This window comes from Schistocerca nitens, chromosome 5, assembly GCF_023898315.1.
Source record: "Schistocerca nitens isolate TAMUIC-IGC-003100 chromosome 5, iqSchNite1.1, whole genome shotgun sequence".
Classification (NCBI taxonomy): domain Eukaryota; kingdom Metazoa; phylum Arthropoda; class Insecta; order Orthoptera; family Acrididae; genus Schistocerca; species Schistocerca nitens.
The window spans coordinates 355,148,452-355,169,745 of record NC_064618.1 but is presented as its reverse complement, the minus strand read 5'-3'; the positions used below and the strand labels follow the sequence as shown (position 1 = coordinate 355,169,745).

The 21,294-nt window shown below is 40.4% G+C and overlaps 1 protein-coding gene across 1 annotated transcript in view; it reads left to right on the top strand.

Annotated features, from left to right (window-relative positions):
• Positions 1–21,294, top strand: part of LOC126260454 (dynein axonemal heavy chain 6) — a 1,163,459-nt gene that overhangs the window by 1,051,583 nt on the left and 90,582 nt on the right. The window contains exon 102 of the mRNA XM_049957783.1: positions 7,593–7,772. Coding sequence (XP_049813740.1) covers positions 7,593–7,772 — 180 coding nt within the window. The remainder of the gene's footprint in view (positions 1–7,592; positions 7,773–21,294) is intronic.

Below are 21,294 nucleotides of genomic sequence, written 5' to 3'. Positions count from 1 at the left end.
TGCACTAACATCCCTAATGTCCATGGCCTTACTGCTGTTGAACACTACCTTTTCCAATGGCCGATGAATTTCAAACTAATAACCTCCTTCCTAGTCGCCACTACCAACTATATCCTCACTCACATCTACTTCTCCTCTGAAGACATTACCTACAAACAAATCTGGAGTTTGGCTATGGGCATCTGTGCAGCACCATCCTATGCCAATCTATTCATGGGTCATCCTAAACACTCAGAATCCTAAACCCCTCATCTGGTTGAGATTCATTGATGACACCTTTGCCATCTGGATGTAGGGTGAGGACACCCTATCTACATTTCTCCAGAACCTCAACAACTTCTACCCAATTTGCTTCACCTGGTTCTACTCAACCCAACAAACCAACTTCCTAGATGTTGAACTTCACCTCAAATATGGCTACATCACTATCTCCATCCATATCAAATCTACTAACCACCAGCAATACCTCCACTTTGACAGCTGCCACCCATTCCATACCAATAAGTGTAGGTCTACCTGCGAAACCAGTCATGTGATCTACAAGCTAAGCTGCAACGACTGTGTGGGAATGACAATCAGCAAGCTGTCTGTCCACATGAATGGCCACCAACAAACAGTGGCCAAGAAACAAGTGGACCACCTGGTTGCTGAGTACACTGCCAAATGTGATATCCTTCAATTCAATGACTACTTTACAGCCTGTGCCATATGGATCCTTCCCAACAATGCCAGCTTTTCTGAATTGCACAGGTGGGAAATTTCCCTGCAATGTATACTATAATACAGCCCTCATTCCACCATTGCACCCAGTCTTTTTACTTCTCTCCATTCCACTATCCCCCCCCAGGTCTCCACTGCTATCCATCTAACTGCCTGACTGCACATAGCTGCCCTACTCTCTCTACTATCCCTCACCCTCTCGGTGTGAGCCACCTCCTTACTCCACCCAGCTGCCACTCCCATCACGCACTTGTGCTGCAGCTCGCAGTGTGGCTTCAGTTGCCTGCAACTGCAGTCATGTGTGTGAGTTGCATTTGCATGAATGTGTGTGTGTGTGTGTGTGTGTGTGTGTGTGTGTGTGTGTGTGTGTGTGTGTGTCATCTGTTTTTGATGAAGGCCTTACTGGCCAAAAGCTTCATTTGTGACAGTTATTTTATTCTGACTATCTGTGACTCCATCTCTGATATAAGGTTTGCTTTAAGCACGCACTGTAACAGTCATGAGTGTTAGTTACCTTTGAGAGTGGATTTGGTGAGTTGATGTTAGTCAAGAAAACCTTTAAAGCAACGAAGATACCATTATCAACACCTCACTGAGTTTGACATATGTATTTTGACTACAAGAAGCTGGTTTTTTTTCCTGTGATGTTGTGGAAAGACTGGACAGGAACGTAGCCACTGTACATGATTTCTGACAGTGGTGTTCAAAAGAATGTAAAGAAGCTGGGCTCTGGGCAGCCACATGGCACTACCGAGAAGGAAGACCATCGTGTTCGGTGTATGGTTGTGGTGCATCATATGATATCTGCAACAGCAATATGAGCAGCATTTGGCTCCACAGTAAAACAACAGACTGTTACAAATCAGTTACTTCAAGGACAACTGCAAACCAGACCCCTTCAGCCCCCAAACCACTGCCATTTGCGACTTCAGTAGCGTCAACTGAGAGCTCGATGGAGGGCATGGTGGAGGTCTGTCATGTTTTCTGATGAAAATTGCTTCACCCTCAGTGCCAGTGATGGCTGTGTGCTGGTTAAAAGTAGTCCACTTGAGGGCTTGCAACCAACTTGTCTGACTGCTAGAGATACTTGATCTACACTTGGAGTTATGGTCTGGAGTGTGATTTCATATGACAGCACCAGCACTCTCGTGGTTACCCCATGCGCCCTGACTCCAAATCTGTACATTGGTATGGTGATTCAATCTTTTGTGTCGCCATTCATGAACAGCAATCCTGAGGGTGTTTTCCAACAACAGGATAACTGTCACCCACATACCAATGCAATAACCCAAAATGCTCTACAGAGTGTCATCATGTTGCCTGGGCCTGCTCAGCCACCAGATCTGTCTCCAATTGAACCCATATGCGACATCATCAGATGACAACTCCAGCATCATCCACAATCAGCATTAACCGCCCATATATTTGCCGACCAAGTGCAACAAGCATCGAACTCCATCCCACAAACTGACATCTGACAACTGTACAATACCATGCATGCTTTCATTCAACATTCTGGTGGTTATACCAGTTATTAATGTACCAGCATTTCACATTTGCAACAGCTACCTTTCGCATATATTAACCTATGATCCTGCAATGTCATCATCATCATCATCATCATCATTTAAGACTGATTATGCCTTTCAGCATTCAGTCTAGAGCATAGTCCCCCTTATAAAATTCCTCCATGATCCCCTATTCAGTGCTAACATTGGTGCCTCTTCTGATGTTAAGCCTATTACTTCAATATCATTCTTAACCAAATCCAGGTACCTTCTCCTTTGTCTACCCCGATTCCTTCTCCCCTCTACTGCTGAACCCATGAGTCTCTTGGGTAACCTTGTTTCTCCCATGCATGTAACATGACCCCACCATCTAAGCCTGTTTGCCCTGACTGCTACATCTATAGAGTTCATTCCCAGTTTTTCTTTGATTTCCTCATTGAGGACACCCTAATTCCATTGTTCCCATCTACTAGTAGCTACTTTCATACCCGTAACCTCAACCTTGTTGATAAGGTAACCTTAATCCACCCAGCTTTCACTCCCATACAACAAAGTTGGTCGAAAGATTGAATGGTGCACAGATAACTTAGTCTTGGTACTGACTTCTTTCTTGCAGAAGAGAGTAGATTGTAGCTGAGCGTTCACTGCATTAGCTTTGCTACACCTCGCTTCCAGTTCTTTCACTATGTTGCCATCCTGTGAGAATATACATCCTAAGTACTTGAAACCATCCACCTGTTCTAACTTTGTTCCTCCCACTTGGCACTCAATCCATTTATATCTCTTTCCCACTGACATTACTTTCGTTTTGGAGATGCTAATCTTCATACCATGGTCCTTAACATTTCTGATCTAGCTCTTAAATATTACTTTGCAAACTTTCAATCGAATCTGCCATCACAACTAAGTCATCTGCATATGCGAGACTGCTTATTTTGTGTTCACACATCTTAATCTCACCCAGCCAGTCTATTGTTTTCAACATATGATCCATAAATAATATGAACAACAGTGGAGACAGGTTGCAGCCTTGTCTTACTCCTGAAACTACTCTGAACCATGAACTCAATTTACTGTCAACTCTAACTCCTGCCTGACTATCTCTGTAAAGACCTTTAATTGCTTGCACAAGTTTACCTCCTATTCCATAATCTCGTAGAACAGACAATAACTTCCTCCTAGGAACCTGGTCATATGCCTTTTCTAGATCTATAAAGCAGAGATACAATTCCCTGTTCCACTTGTAACACTTCTCCATTATTTGCCGTAAACCAAAGATCTGGTCCTGACAACCTCTAAGAGGCCTAAACCCACACTGATTTTCATGCAGTTTGTCCTCAACTAATACTCGCACTTTTCTTTCAACAATACCTGAGAAGATTTTACCCACAATGCTGATTAAAGAGATACCTCTGTAGTTGTTACAAACTTTTCTGTTCCCATGTTTAAAGATTGGTGTGATTACTGCTTTTGTCCATTCTGATGGAACCTGTCCCAACTCCCACACCATTTCAGTTATCCTGTGTAGCCATTTAAGACCTGACATTCCACTGTATTTGATGAGTTCCGACTTAATTTCATCCACCCCAGCTGCTTTATTGCACTGCAATCTATTGACCATTTTCTCCATTTCTCAAATGTGATCCTATTTCCATCCTCATTCCTATCCCATTGTACATCAAAATCTGAAACATTACTGATCATATTTTCACCTACATTGAGCAACTCTTCAAAATATTCCCTCCATCTGCCCAAGGCATCAACAGGATTCACCAGCAGTTTTCCTGACCTGTCCATAATACTTGTCATTTCCTTCTTACCTCCCTTTCGGAGACTGCTAATTACACTCCAGAATGGTTTTCCAGCAGCTTGACCCAAAGTCTCCTACCTGTTTCCAAAGTCTTCCCAAGATTTCTTCTTGGATGCTGCAATTATCTGTTTGGCTTTATATCTTTCTTCAACATAACCTTCTCTGTCTACCTGAGTTCTAGTATGTAGCCATTTTTGATATGCCTTCTTTTTCCTTTTACAGGCTGCCTTGACTGTGTCATTCCACCAAGCCGTTTGCTTCATCCTGCCTTTACACACTACTGTTCCAAGACATTCTTTAGCCACTTCTAGTACTGTGTCCCTGTACCTTGTCCAGTCCTTTTCCAGTGACTGTAATTGACTACATTCAACTAACTGGTACCTGTCTGAGATCACTGTTATTTACTTGTGCCTGATTTCCTTATCCTGAAGTTTCTCCACTCTTATCCTCCTACATATGGACCTGACCTCCTGCACTTTCGGCCTCACAATCCCAATTTCACTGCAGATTAAATAATGATCAGTCTCATCAAAGAATCCCCTGAATACACGTGTGTCCCTCACAGCCTTCCTGAATTCCAAATCTGTTATTGTATAGTCGATGACAGATCTGGTTCCCCTGCCTTCCCAAGTATACTGGTGAATGTTCTCATGTTTAAAAAAGTAGTTTGTGATTACTAAGCCCATAGTGGCACAGAAATCCAAGAGTTATTTCCCATTCCTGTTGGCCTTCATATCCTCTCCAAATTTACCCATAACCTTTTCATACCCTTCTGTTTGATTTCCAATCCTGGCATTAAAATCACCAATGAGCAGAACACTGTCCTACTCTAACAACTATATCACTGAGTGTGTCATAAAAACTATCCATCTTATCTTGATCTGTCCCTTCACAATGTGAATATACTGACACAATCCTAATTTTCTTGCTAGACACTGTCAAATCTATCCACATCAGTCATTCGTTTACCTACTTTATTGCAACTATGCTGGGTTCCATTTCTTTCCTGATGTAAAGCCCTACACCCCATTGTACTATTCCTGCTTTGACTCCTGACAGGTAGACCTTGTATTCTCCCATTTCCTCTTCTTCCTCACCCCTTACCCGAATGTCACTAACAGCTAAAACGTCTAACCCCATCTTACCTGCAGCCTCTGCCAGCTCTACCTTCTTCCCAGAGAAGCCCACGTTGATATTAATAGCCCAGAGGATTTGGTAGTCTTTGCCGTCTGAGCACAAAGGTGACCACGACTCAGAATATGTCCGAGATGCCCAGCCTTATTCCAAAGTAACTGGTATCCCGACTGTCAGGACCACTTACTAGGCCATTCATACGTTGCCCGTGGTTCATGAACTACGACATGACAACAGGAACCCACACCATGGTGGTCCTGCAGTGTTAATCAATTATTACCAACACAAATGCATTCCTGAAATTTCATTACTCTACATTAATTATTTTTTGGTATTTTGATTTTTTCCTGTCAGTATATATTATTTCTTAACTTCTATTGTATTGCAAAAATTAATCTCCTGATAACTTAACCCACTCTTACTTCTTGTGAAGCATATTCTTAGTTTGTATATGGGTCTCATGGAGAAATAAAAAAAAAAGGTACTTGCCTGATTAATATACAGAACGTAATATTTTCCAGGTGTCTTGTAGGAAGAAGTTTCAAGAAGTGCCATCATATGTGGTTCCTAATTAGCTATGTTAATGAGGGGCAGCAAAAAAATAGTGAGAGGTCACACATATGAATTTATGTCGGATAGGAGTATAATTTTTGAGGGTCAGATTACTTGCAAAGAGCTCCAGGCAAATGCCGGGATGGTTCCTTTGAAAGGGCACGGCCAACTTCCTTCCCCGTCCTTCCCTAATCCAATGAGACTGATGACCTCGCTGTCTGGTCTCCTTCCCCAACCAATCCAACCCAACTTACAAAGACTTCCTTCCACTGACAATCCCCACAGTTCTTTGGTTCCCAAAAATTGAATTATTCATGTTTGTAGCTGCAGTTTTGTCTTCAAGATGTCACCATAGGCTGCAAACAGAACAAAATTTTAGAATGTTCTTTTCTCTAATTCACATATTTCACCAATTAAATCCTTTCTTTGACAACTTGTAATTGCTCTTTCTAATAACATATGCTCTCTCCTTGATGAGTATATTAAATGAAAAGAACCACATGTTTTCAAAAACCATGTTTTAGCTCAGAGAAACATTTGGCAAACTCCATGTGTTTTAGGGAGAGGTCCATTTATAGAATCCCAAATCAAGGTTCCAAGATGAGCTAAGAATATATTATTCCTTCGTCTTATACCTCACATAATGATCAAGTATACACAGAGAAGTAAGAGGTAGCTGTGTGTGTGTGTGTGTGGGGGGGGGGGGGGGGGGCATAATTTTGTACACCATACACCCAGCACAACTAGCCGTTAGTGGCTTATAGTGTATGGCTTTAGTGGCAGAATTGAGTTTTGATGCACAGATCACCTGTACATGTGTAATATTAATTATTTTTAGTTTTGGAGACTCTGTGAGGATTCCACAAATTTTTGGTGATAAATTAAACTTCTTGTCATAGCTAATGATATGAAGGCAGGTTTAAAAAAAATTATAGACTTTTTAGATGAGGCCAAAGAAAGGAAAGCACATCTCTTCCAGACACTGTGGCTTTTTTTATATCTGTTGATTGATTGGGTTCATACACTCACAAAAGTTACTGCCGATACATACCATGATGCTGGTCATAGGTGTCTTCAGACCTAGCCCAACACCTGTGTCATTTCTGATAAGCCACCATTTGGCTTTCTGTGAGTGGTGGGCAGAACACACAAATAAAAGATGTTCCAGTTTGCTAGCTTTCGCAGCCAGTGACTCCTCCTCTCGAGAGGGCTGAAGGGGAAGGAAGAGTGGTGAAGGAAAAGGGCTGGTGAGGTTTAGCAAAAGTGGCAGAGTTCAGAAAAGTTGCCCAGAACCCCTTGTCAGGAGAGACTTAACTGGTTGGGGTGAGAAGAAAACACTGATTGTTGGAGACTGCACTGGGTGAGATCTGAAAACCCAGAACCTAAAGGTGGAAGATCTATAAAGTGTAAATCACCATTCTGTTTGCTTAAATTGGTGAGATAAAAGGAAATGACAGTCAGAATCATCATTCAAAATTGGTCACTTGGACTGGCAATTTGCAGTATATGTTGACATCAATGCATCAAACTATAACACACTTTATCCCTCTTATTAAGATGGTAAGGCACAGGCCACAGATAATAACTTTGTACACATTGTACAATTTTGCATAATTTTTCCTTGTCTGCTTACATAAGAGAGCAAAACAAACCCTGCTGGCAGATTAGGTGCATACTTTTTTGCTTACAGGGAGATTATGTAACAGCAGGACACCAACCATTAACTCTCCAGTTGTGACACACTGGTTCAGTGAACACACCTAATTCAATTATTTCTTGGTTTAGTTGTATATAAGTTTCAAACTCCATGATAATAGGAAACATACAGAAAACAGCATAAATTGTTAATATATGTTTTGTCTCCACAGCGTGATGAAAAAGGACGATTGCCTTCTCTAACAACTGTTTTACTGCAAGAGACTGACCGATTTAATAAACTGTGCCATACCCTGCATTCTTCACTCGACAATCTTCAGAAAGCCATTAAGGGCTTGGTGGTGATGTCTGAAGCCCTAGAAGAGATGTTTATTTCCTGCATGAATAACCAGGTAAACTTTGTGCAATTCATTTTATTTTTTCATATTGATCATTATTTGCATAGCATTTCCCTCAAAAATCTGTGAATGATTGTGGTTGTTATATAGCTGTTCGACAAAGATGACAGTGACACGTGTAAGAAAAGGTAATAATGATACCAGTTACAGTAAAATGTCCTATTCTCGTGGTGCAGCATCAACCCTTCACTGCTCGTGTCTAATCAATGACCCGAGAGTTTTTTCTTTTGTAGCTGATCTTTGACACAGTGAGAAATGAAAGTAGCCAGTCCCATTTAAATTCCTCTGTTGTATGATGGTTTGTTCAACTCTTTTTAATAGCACCATTATCCTCACTGTTTTGCTGTTGTGTGTGTTTCAACGTGATGCAACTACATATGTCATTATGTATTTCAGTGAAGTAACCCAACACAAAGTGACCTGACACGAGCATTTATGCATGATGACTGTCATTGTCTTTCATGTGCAACTCATAAGTTAATTTGTTATTATCACTTTTCTGACCAGTTACATGCTGTTGGAAATGTTCCTTGAATACAGAGAACGTTTCAATGTTGTTCCTCACGTCCTTTCAGAAAATGTACAAGTTTCTCACAGACAAAGAAATTATGTCAGAGCTGCTACAAACTGATGATGAACTGTCTCTGTCTCAGGAAAGTTCAGAAGGTGAAGAGGACAATATTGAACTAAGTGAGCATGACATGGATTCAGATGTGATTGCCTCTTGAAGTGATGAATCTTTCAATTCATTTGTTAGTAAAGATTGCTGTATGAGTAAAGAAAGGCTGACTTAATGGCATATGAAATCAGTTAGCCATAGGGGAAGACCAAAAAGCTATAACATCATTTCTTATAAGCCAACCACCTTAGCAAATGCTACACCACCAGAGCCTTCAATTGGAAATCTTTTCTCTTTACTCTTTATTTTGATGATTGATTGATGGCTGACACTGTTATGTACACAAATATGCACATAATGAAAAAATGTGGACAGTTTGACAGATCTCATGATGCCCAAGATACAGAATGTTTGCAGATGAATGCCTTTGTAGGTCTCCTGCTATACACAGAAATTTACAAAGCTTCTCATCTCTATTTCAAAGACTTGTGAGATATAGGGAGACTTGAAGTATTTGTGGTTATTAAGCCAAAATATAATATTTCTGTTTTTAATTCGCTGCGTACACTGTGATGATGAAAGTCCTAGAGATAGAGAAACAAGATTGATACGTTAGGTGCTGTGCATCAATGTATCAGATGATTGCAAGTTAAGTCATTGGAGTTGTATACTCCTGAAGTGTGTGCAACAATTCATAAGTAACTAATTAAATTTTAAGGATGGTGTTCCTTCCAACAATATATACCTCTAAATCCAAAGAAATATGGCATACAGGTTACTGCTTTGGTAGACTACAGAACATATTATATTACGAACTTTGAAATATACACTATGTGATCAAAAGTATCCGGACACCCCCAAAAACATACGTTTTTCATATTAGGTGCATTGTGCTGCCACCTATTGCCAGCTACTCCACATCAGCGACCTCACTAGTCATTAGACATCATGAGAGAGCAGAATGGGGTGCTCCGTGGAACTCACGGACTTCGAACGTGGTCAGGTGATTGTGTGTCACTTGTGTCATACATCTGTACGTGAGATTTCCACACTCCTAAACATTCCTAGGTCCACTGCTTCCAATGTGATAGTGAAGTGGAAATGTGAAGGGACACGTACAGCACAAAAGCATACAGGCCAACCTTGTCTGTTGACTGACAGAGACTGCCAACAGTTGAGGAGGGTGTAATAGGCAGACATTTAACAAGACCATCACACAGGAACTCCAAACTGCTTCAGGATCCACTGCAAGTACTATGACAGTTAGGCAGGAGGTGAGAAAACTTGGATTTCATATTCAAGCGGCTGCTCATAAGCCACACATCATGCCAGTAAATGCCAAGCGACGCCTCGCTTGGTGTAAGGAGCGTAAATGATGGACGGCTGAACTGTGGAAAAACACTGTGTGGAGTGACAAATCACAGTACACAATGTGGCGATCCGATGGCAGGGTGTGGGTACGGTGAATGCCCGGTGAGCGTCATCTGCCAAAATGCCAAAATGTGAAGTGCCAACAGTAAAATTCGGAGGCAGTGCTGTTATAGTGTGGTCATGTTTTCCATGGAGGGGGCTTGCACCCCTTGTTGTTTTGCATGGCACTATCGCAGCACAGGCCCACATTGATGTTTTAAGCACCTTCTTGCTTCCCACTGTTGAAAAGCAATTCAGGCATGGCAATTGCATCTTTCAACATGATCGAGCATCTGTTCATAATGCACAGCCTGTGGCGGAGTGGTTACACAACAATAACATCCCTCTAATGGACTGGTCTGCACAGAGTCCTAACCTGAATCCTATAGAACACCATTGGGAATTTTTTGGAATTCTGACTTTGTGCCAGGCCTCACCGACCGACATCGATACCTCTCCTCGGTGCAGCACTCTGTGAAGAATGGGCTGCCATTCCCCAACAAACCTTCCAGCACCTGATTGAACATATGCCTGTGAGAGTTGAAGCTGTCATCAAGGCTAAGGGTGGGCCAACACTTTATTGAATTCCAGCATTACAGATCGAGGGCGCCACGAACTTGTAAGTCATTTTCACCCAGGTGTCCGGATACTTTTGATCACATAGTATATGTAGGTACGCCGCAGTCAGATGGTCCTTTCAATAAACCAAACAAGCCTGCAGAAACAGTGAAACGTCTTGTTATTCCTCTAGATCAGGCTCGTCCAAGAACTGCGTCCGGCGGGCGCGCCCGCGCCCCACGGGCGCAAGACAGTGTAGTTCAGCAGCGCCCCATCCGCGACCGTGTGTCGCTAGTGTCGCCATAGGAGCGAGTTAGAGAGAGAGAGAGAGAGAGAGAGAGAGAGAGAGACCGCACAGCACCACTCTGCGCTGGACTGTCCCGTGGTCAAAAAAATGGTTCAAATGGCTCTGAGGACTATGGGACTTAACATCTGAGGTCATCAATCCTCTAGAACTTAGAACTACTTAAACCTGACCAACCTAAGCACATCACACACATCCATGCCCGAGGAAGGATTCAAACCTGCGACCGTAACAGTCACGCGGTTTCGGACTTAAAGCGCCTATAACCACACGGCCACCGTGGCCGGCTCCCGCGGTCTGATCTAACGTAAACAAAATATTCTATTTTAGAATTAATTTTATGTAAGGGATATAGAGTCTCATTCTTACTGTTAGTAGTTACAAGTAAGTGTTTTTTGTTATACTTCGTGCTACAATTTTGTGTATCCCTTTTCAGAGTTTAGAAATCGGATCCTTAGTTTGCTGTTTTGTACATAATAATTTTAACTGACAAAGTTTGAAAACTTATTAAAATAGAATTAAGGTTATAAAGCTCTTTTATTCTTAGAGTCAACATTGTTAAAGAAGACAATTAACATTTTACACATATTTCTTTTTCGAGGAAACGATTTTGTCTAGGCTTGGTACAATACTCCATGAGACTGCTAACCTCAGGAATTGGTCAAATTTTTATCGCCAAGTAATGAACGGTTCTTAGTTTTAGGAAGTTACACATAAGAAAGCCGTCCTTCAAGTGGATATGGCATTGTAGGTCAATCAGCTCTAGTTGAAGCACTTGTGAGACGTCCTCTGCCCAAAGGGAAAACGGGCGAACAAATATATCTATCGGCTTGCGTTCGGGCGGTCCACATGGCCAGCTAAGTGGCACGGCTCGGCCACTGCAGCAACATATGAATTCGCCTGGGGCGCTGACCGCAGGCAATCGCGGGCGCTAGCGCCCCAGGGGCACAGTCTGGACGAGCCTCCTCTAGATGGTACTAACAGAAATACAACTACTGACAATTGTTAGACCAGCATGCCTCTTGCAAGGATTCTATCGGAAAAGGTATTGACATTAGTAGAAACATTATGAAAGAAAAAAACTATATATTCCCCCACAATTTTTGCCCAGTAAACAAACAGCTGTAGCACAAGCCTGTTCAGTTTTGCAATAGATTTAACAATGGTGTCATGTATTCCAACCAAATCACATTCTGTTGTACTTATCTCCATGATGCATAATGATGGAAAGATCGAAGAAGATATGGGTTCTCAAGAAAAGCCAAAAGTTATAACATTTAACAGCCACACAAAAGGTGTTACTGACACTTGTGATCAGCTATGTTATAATCACAACATTGGCAGAAGAACAAGAAGCTAGCCACATTAGCATTTTTTTTTTTCATTAATTGATAAACATGTCTGCTCTGAATTCATACATCCTTTACAAACTGAGCTCTGGTAATAAAGTTACAATATGTGAATTAATGAAGAAAGTGGCAAAGGACTTGGGACTAATCAACTACACTGTTCAAAGGAATAACAGTTCTTAAATACACAGAAATCCATGACAAAAAATAAAGCTTTATCTAGCAGATAAAGGAAGTGGTGCCAACACACAATTCCAGCACGCGAGGATGTGAAGAACAAGACCAGCAAGAGAAGGAGGTGTCACATGAACCTGAGTATGAATGACAGCAAGCATTCCACAGTACATGTGATTTGCTCCAAACATGTGTGTAGAAAGCACACTAAAGTAATCTGCATGTCCTGTAAAGGTGACAACAAAGAATGAACATTTTATACCACATAACATGTAAAATATTATGCCTCTGTCACGTTACTGAAACTACATATTTGAATATCAATTATTTGGGAATAAATTATGATCAAAATACCACAGAAATTGTTATTATACTTTTAAAAGGGAAAACTACAGTATTCTTTATGCATTTCTTCATGGAATGGATGTTATCACTGCATAAGGAAGGAAGATACTATGCCAGAATGCTTAGCAGCAGTAACTAAGATGTCATTGTCTCACCACAGCAGAGATCATTTAGTTAAGTCATTGGTAATTGACAACTGGTATGTTTAACAATTAACAATGATGTAACACTTTTATTCTGCAAAAGTTTAGTCACAACCATTAAATGTATGGAACAGATAGGTATATGGTCTTCATATTCTAAATAAATTCCACATGGCATGTGACTTTAAGGCAAAAAATGGAGGGTGCCGTTCCATAGATGACATTCATGATAATATATTTTGTGTCAGCTCAAGATACATAGAATATTTAATTTTAAAGAATTTAAAATAAATATATGGCTACTGTTGCCCATTTATAGGTTTTTTGTGTATAAATTATTTCTATTTAATATTTACTTTATGGTTAGGTGGAATAGTCAGGGAAAAACAACTTTATTCTACATTTGAAAACATTTTTTCTATCTATCACACATTTAACGCTTTCTGCGCAAAAGTTACATTCATTAAAAGGAAATGTAGATCAGCATGTAAAATAAGGGAAAGGCAACCAGTCACCCATAGCAGACTGGTGGGTGGTGCGAACACACATGCAACAGAAAACAGTATTCACATTATCTCTCAAGCTCTTGCTCTTGCTCTTTTATTAGAAAAAGTACACACAATCACACACAGAATTACAAAGACACCCAAATACAACCTCCCATGGCAGTGGTTGGACTGATTACTGATAATCAACTATTGAGAGCTGATGCCTGAGCTAATGGACTTGGGGAGTGGGTAGGGATGGGCACATGAGGTAAGGAGGTGCAGTACAGGACATTGTGAGGCAGGTCATTTGACAGATGACTCAGTGGCTGCACAACAACATGATAGGTGTTCTGAGAATACAGCATATCAGCAAAATGTTGATTGTTTAAAGAATTGAATTCCTGTGTATGAAACATCTTCAAATGTCTGATTACTTTAGAAATGAATTAATGTGTTAAACATTTGATGGTAAGCATATAAGTGAGAAAAAGTTTAGAAATCATTTGAAATTATGGTTGAAGTTTGTTGGGAGTCGCTAAGAGTTCTCATTATCAAACGCTGGATCAATATTGTCTAGGTAATTTGTGCCCCATTTGTGCTCAAACATCTAAGTGTTTATGACTTTAAACATGTCATACAATGATATAATTTTGCAAGTACATTCAGTGATGTATCTAAACATTATCTGCATAGTGAGTTGCAAATAGAGTTAATAGTAAACAAGTAATAAAATTAAAATGCCATGCATGATGCTGAAGTTTTACTGCATGAAGAGCAAGAATGTAGCAAGCAGTCAAAGTTTTTCCTTACAATATATTGTGATGGGTGTCAGCAAGTGAAAGCTTCATAATGGTTTAAAATTACATGTTAAGCTTGTTGAAAGTCGCTAAGTGCTCTCATTCTCAAGCACTGGATCAATAAAATCCAGGTACCCGTACAGTGTCAGTAATGCTGCCTCACGAAAATGCACAGTTTCTTACTGTAATACTTGCTTATTATGTTAAACATTTAACATCAAATAATACCTCTTAATGATTAGATTATGACAGCATTTAAATTTTTTACTTCAGTCAATAATTACATGAAATATTGAAAATCAAAATTTTGTTGGGCCTAAAGCCATTTGATAAGCAACATGCAACTAGTATTTTTCCAGGATAGTCATTTAGTAATACAGATGAGTGAGAGAGAGAGAGAGAGGGGGAGAGAGAGAGAGAGAGAGTAGAGGGGGCAGAAATGGAGGAGAGGAAAGGAAAGGAAGTAGAGGAGGCAGGATGGTGAAGGGGGGGGGGGGGGGCAGGGAGAGAAAAAGAAAGAGAGAGAGAGAATGCAGCATGGGGAGGGGAGGGGGGGAAGAGTGGTGGGAGAAGCATTACACAATCTGAATGGGGAAGGAGTGGTGTGGGCAGAAGAAAGAATGAAAAAGGTAAGGTGAGAGAGTGGCAAACAAGTTAGTAGAGCTTTAGGAGAGACAGTTTCCACCTGTGCAGTTCACATAAACTTGTTGTGGAAGGGAATATTGAAATTACCATTGCAGTGGAGCAGCTGTTTATTATTTACATTTTATACATATATTTATTATTTATATATTTTATTATTATAAAGTTATTTATGTTGTCATGCTCAACATGTCTGGCAACAGAATGGTCAAGTTTGTGGCTTGTCACAGTTTGAGCAGACAGTTGTTTATTTGTCTTGCTCTCATAAAATGCTGTTCAGTAAATGTAGCAAGCACCCCCACCCCCCAATTCTCCAAATGTGGTCTCTCTCTCTCTCTCTCTCTCTCTCTCTCTCTCTCTCTCTCTCTCCTCTTTTCCCCCTCTCCCTTTCTCTCACCAATCCCTGTCTCTAGCAAGTTTTTGTTTTTGTTTTTGAGTCATCTGATGGAAGTCATGTCAGTTACATTATTCTTGTTCCCTAAAAGAGGCCAAGGTGTTCATCCCATTAAGAGTTAGTTACTTCCAAAAAATATGCATCATACAACTGATAAAACCAACTTCTAAATCCTTTTATACAGAAAGCTGTCATCTGCCATTCTATCCCTTTGGGACAATTTTGAATTAATCAAGTTGTATTATTTAAAACTGTCTCTGTTCTGTTATACCATACACATTGAAATAACCACACCCTCGAATTATCATGTTTAAGAATTTCATGGTAATAAATGCAGTAAAATATTTTAGTCAATATGTTTGCTCCCTTATCTTTATATTCATCATCACTTTCATTGTCATCACTAGCAGGAGAACAATTGTTGTTGTCACCATCTTCCTATAGGGTGACATCCTCTGTTCCATCCTGTGAATTTGTGATACCACATTTTTTGAAGAATTTTTCCACCAGTGGTTACAGAATGGTGTCCCATGCACTTTCCACCCACTTACAAATCTGGGACAAATCTGGACATTTGATTTTTCCTCTCGGTATGAACTTGTGGTTTTCATCAGCCATCCATTGTGTATATCAATGTTTAAGAGCAGCTTTGAATGGTTGATTTATACACACATCCAGTGGTTGCAGGATGAAAGTTAGGCCTCCAGGGATAATGACCAAGTCAGTTTTCCCTTTTTGTAATTTGTGTCGCACTTTGTTAGTTGTACATCCAGAAGCTGTCCAGGACCAACATGTTATGTAAATTCAGTAATGTACCAGGATGACGTTGCCAAACATGCATCACCCAGTCAATCACAAGGTCATTATCTATCCACTATTTCAGATTCACTCTCACAAATATGCCTTTCACTAATATTTTTGGAATAGTTTTCCTTTTAAATATCATGTAAGGTGGTAGCTTTCATTCATCGCCAGTTGCACGTAACATCACTGTACACATTTGCTTCTCACTGCCATTAGTTTGTATCATGATGCTGGATTCTCCTTTCCTGTTCACGGTGTTGTCGAGTGGCATCTCAAAATAGACTGGCGTTTGATCCGTGTTACCAGTGTGTGATAATATATAGGATATTCGCATTGCAGATTTATCACATAATGATGAAAATGCACTATTTTTTCCCCCTATAATTGCCTAGAAGCCATTGAATCATGGTAGTTTACTTTCTTCCTTGGCACATTTCACTCAACATTGCACATCTGTATTGTTGCTTCTCATCTACATATATACAGTATTTGACCTAATACAGAATTCCGATTTAAAATGGTCTGCTGCAGCTCGTTGGTATTCTTTCATATACTATGGTGTGAAGATGCCTAGCAAATGTACCCGGAAATTAGAGAAACGAATGTGAAATTCTGTTGTGATAACACTGGCTGCAGTACCCACTTAGATACATAAAATTGGTCACTGAGTATGCTTTGAGAAAAATGCATGTAGTTCCAATATAGTACTCTCTTTTTGACTTGAAAATGTTTGGTGTGATACCTTATAACATTTAAATTCAAAATGTGTAAGTGCTAAGGTACTATCAATAACCATAGTTTGCTGAAAACTGAATTTGTCTTTGAGAGCCCACTTTATGCCTCCTCCCCTCCTATACAGCCCAAGGTGTTGTGCTATATTGTCAATAATGGCTCCCAAAAGAGTTTGACAAACACTGGCCTTGGTGCTTCTGCTATGGTCTGTAATGGTATGCACTGCCTGTGCATTCCAAGGTGCCTGAAATCACAGAAATTATCTCAGTATGGAGCTAAACATCAGTAGGTAATATTAGCAGCTCGTTTATACTGCCTGCAAACCAACACACCAGGAAACATGTGGCGTTGTTCATTGTTCTGAACAGCGGTGATGACAAAGCGCCCTTATTCTTCATGCAACTATACCAAATGTACTGCCTCACGGAGTGATGTTCGGAAAGCTATTTTTATGTCTCTTCCAGGGTGCGAGTTAATGATGTGAAGGAAAACATCAACTGCATGTGATTCTGCTTCTAGAAGCCTATCATTATCACCCATATATCAACTAACAGTATAGGTTTCATGAGATAGTCCTTAGTCGGTCAGCAAACTGTTCAAAAACTTCTCCCGATCTTTGCCTATGGGTGGAAAGTTTATCACAATAATAACTGACACCCAGCATATTGTAATACCCTTTTGCTAGGAACTCAAAGCTATGTGCACTCTTCATTCAATCAATCTACCTGACAGAGGTCCCCAAACAATTTCAGACATGCTATGTTTAGTGTAAAACTGTCTGGCGATCAACAGATGCAACTTGCATTGCGAACATTTTGCAAAAATGTATCCACATTCTCTGTGCATTTTCCTGAGAATGAGGGTAAAGAATTAACAGCTGGGAAACTGCTTATAATAGTGAATGGTGACACTGTTGCACTAGCTTCAATTCCTCTAGCTCCATCAACTAACTTCAACTCCTCTAGCTCCATCGAGAGTAGTCTAAATATTTAAGTCTACAGCTTGCCTCCACAATCCACTGTTTTGATCTTCCAACTATACAGGGCTATTACAAATGATTGAAGTGATTTCATAAATTCACTGTAGCTCCATTCATTGACATATGGTCACGACACACTACAGATACGTAGAAAAACTCATGAAGTTTTGTTTGGCTGAAGCCGCACTTCAGGTTTCTGCTGCCAGAGCACTCGAGAGCGCAGTGAGACAAAATGGCGACAGGAGCCGAGAAAGCGTATGTCGTGCTTGAAATGCACTCACATCAGTCAGTCATAACAGTGCAACGACACTTCAGGACGAAGTTCAACGAAGATCCACCAACTGCTAACTCCATTTGGCGATGGTGTGCGCAGTTTAAAGCTTCTGGATGCCTCTGTAAGGGGAAATCAACGGGTCGGTCTGCAGTAAGCGAAGAAACGGTTGAACGCGTGCGGGCAAGTTTCACGCGTATCCCGCGGAAGTCGACGAATAAAGCAAGCAGGGAGCTAAACGTACCACAGGCGACAGTTTGGAAAATCTTACGGAAAAGGCTAAAGCAGAAGCCTTACCGTTTACAATTGCTACAAGCCATGACACCCGATGACAAAGTCAAACGCTTTGAATTTTCAGCGCGATTGCAACAGCTCATGGTAGAGGATGTGTTCAGTGCGAAACTTGTTTTCAGTGATGAAGCAACATTTTTTCTTAATGGTGAAGTGAACAGACACAATGTGCCAGAACTGCGAGCTCGCATCAATGATGCTTTCGAACTCATTGATGAGGACATGCTGCGCCGAGTGTGGGAGGAACTTGATTATCAGCTTGATGTCTGCCGAATCACTAAAGGGGCACATATCGAACATTTGTGAATGCCTAAAAAAACTTTTTGAGTTTTTGCATGTGTGTGCAAAGCATTGTGAAAATATCTCAAATAATAAAGTTATTGTAGAGCTGTGAAATCGCTTCAATCATTTGTAATAACCCTGTATATTTAGCCATAAATGTGACTACTTGTTTTGGAAAAGGCCCATTGCAGTCTTCACCATCATTCTTAGCATTGTTCTCTGTATGAGAGCACATGTTTTGAGGTAAGGTTACAGTAAAAGGGAGACCTAACAATTAACAGTTAAATAATAGTAGACCATAGCAAAATGTAAATTTCCCCACTCCTTCTCCTTGCTATGCAGGCACGTACACTTGCTTGCAAAGCAGCAACAGATTGCAAAAGTAGTGGCTAGTGACACTCTCATTCTTAAGCATCATTTGGAGACAGCCGCAGGGTGATGATGCGTCACAACAGTGTGGATAGCAGATCCTTGGATATGTGTTTGCAGTATGGTGATGACGATCCTTGAGTCAATACACAGACCTTCATGGCAATGGCAGGAATAGGTGGCAGCAAAACTGGATGCATCCCAGCCTCAGGCAGTGAGATGGTGGCAACTGATGATGGGCTGAAAAGGATTGCTTGGCAACTGCTCAGTGGCTGTGGCCAGCAGAATGGCAGAACAGGCCAAAGACAGCCTACATGAACTGGGTGTGTGCACCCACACACATATGCATGTGTGTCAAGCAGCAAGTATCACCGGATTGCTTTGTGTTGCACTAGTAGTTAACACAAGGCAGGTACAGCTAGCGGCCGTGCAAAAAGCTGCAATTTCCAACTGGATATATTAACATGAGGTTGTGGCAGCAATTGTCCATGAAGCAACCACTCTTTCCAGATTAAAATGTGGAAACTATCCCACTCATGTGACACGTTTGTGCAGAATGGTGGGTGTGGGCTGAGGTTTGAGTATCCTGAGCTTGTTTAGAAATAATGACCAGAAAAAGTAGGTAATAACACCAGAGTGCTTTTATGCATGATAAAGGGATGCAACCTGGGCAATTGGGGAAGCAGCCAGCTGCTTGAAATGTGGTCACTACAATGTAAGTCCTGAGAATAGTGTGGGAGTGCAGGAGATGACCATGTTATCAGATCGGAAGACAGCATCCAAGAAAGCGAAGCAACGGTGCTTCATCCCCAAGCTGCTCAACTCCAGTACACCACGATACCTTCTGACACCCTTATAGGGAAGGAATTGTGAACAAAGTCTGCAGTTATTTCCTTTTCTCGTATATCTTGCACATGAGGTGGAAGAGTTTTGTCTCATCTGGCTCTCTCAAGGCTATTAGTAGCTCTGATAGTATATCTCTACTCCTGGGCCTTGTTTCGACTTAGGTCTTTCAGTCTCAGTCAAATTTTTCTTGTGGTATCATATCTCCTATCTCTCCTTCATATATGTCCTCTTCCTTTCCTATGATATTGCCTCCATGATTATTTTCCTTGTGTAGCCCTTCTTTATATTCCTTTCACCTTTCAGCTTCCCCTTCTTTGCTTGGTACTGGTTTTCTATCTGACCTCTTAATATTCATACAACTGCTTTTCTTTTCTTCAAAGGCATACTTCATTTTCCTATAGGCAGTATCTATCTTTCCCAAAGTTACATATGCTTCTTTATTCTTACATCTGTCCTCAACCTGGCATGAAATGTGTGAAAGTGTAAAATGTGGGAAATAGCATTTTAAGCCATAGAAGTTACGAATCTGATACCCCATTGCATTTTCGCACTTTATGTATCACACATGTACACAACAGGTATCAAAATATTTGTGAGGCACTTGTTTATTACCTAATAAAGGTTTATTACTAATAAAAACTGTTGATGTAATGGAACTGGTAACTGTCTGGGAAGTAGAAACGTTTGAATCAATTTCACACATCATAATCCCTGTCTGTTGAAAAGGCTGCAGCTATCATTCATTATTTACATAGTGAAAAGCGGCACCAGTTACATATTTTTTCATGCATAGCACGAAGCGTTTCAAGAATTTTTTTTCTGTTGTCAAGTGCAATTATTTACATAAATATTTTGTGTGGTGTTTGCATATATTTTGTTCTGCATCTTTTGCACTGTAGTCATCTTTTTGAGGGTATCAGGTATTGTGTTTCCTCAGTTATGTAGAAAACCACACACACGCAAACTATCACTCACATTGTTTGTTTGTGTAACGTCACAAAAAATGCGTATGTAAATACTACACTTGACAACGAGAATAAATTCTCAAAACACATCTTGCTCAGCATGAAAAAATAAGTAACTGGCACTAAGTTTAAACCAAAAACATTTGAGCAATGCAAAGTGAGTGAGGGTGTCAACTGGTGCTACAAGTGGCCAAACGACAAAATACGAAAAATATAGTTCGAAAATATGATCATAACAATCACAAAACTGTGCATGTGCCATAGAGACAGTCTGAAAATGGTTGTGATTGGTCATGATATTTTTATTCGAATGAACCTAGTTACTCCCATCACCCACCATGCCGAACTGAGCTTGCCAGTGGCAGGAGACACAGCACAAATTGTTCCAACTTTTATTTGTTTACTGTTCAAATCCGCTGAGTAGAGCACCCTGCTGTCAAGAAACTTAACCACATAATGTCAGTAAATGCCGGCCAACACCATGCCATCATCATTTTACATCAATATTGTCTCCAAAAACATGTTTTCAGAAAGCGTAAATCACAGGAAATTTATAAATTTGTTGTCATGGGAAATTTATAAATACGTTGACACTAAACTGGGTGCAAATTAACACTGTGGACATAGGAAATTTGATGGGCGTGAAAAAATTTCATAAACAACGTGAAAATGTTAATTGTGGGAATGTAAAGGCAGGGTTATACTGCAATTAATCCTTATTAAATTATAACCATACATTAATTTCATAAAATAT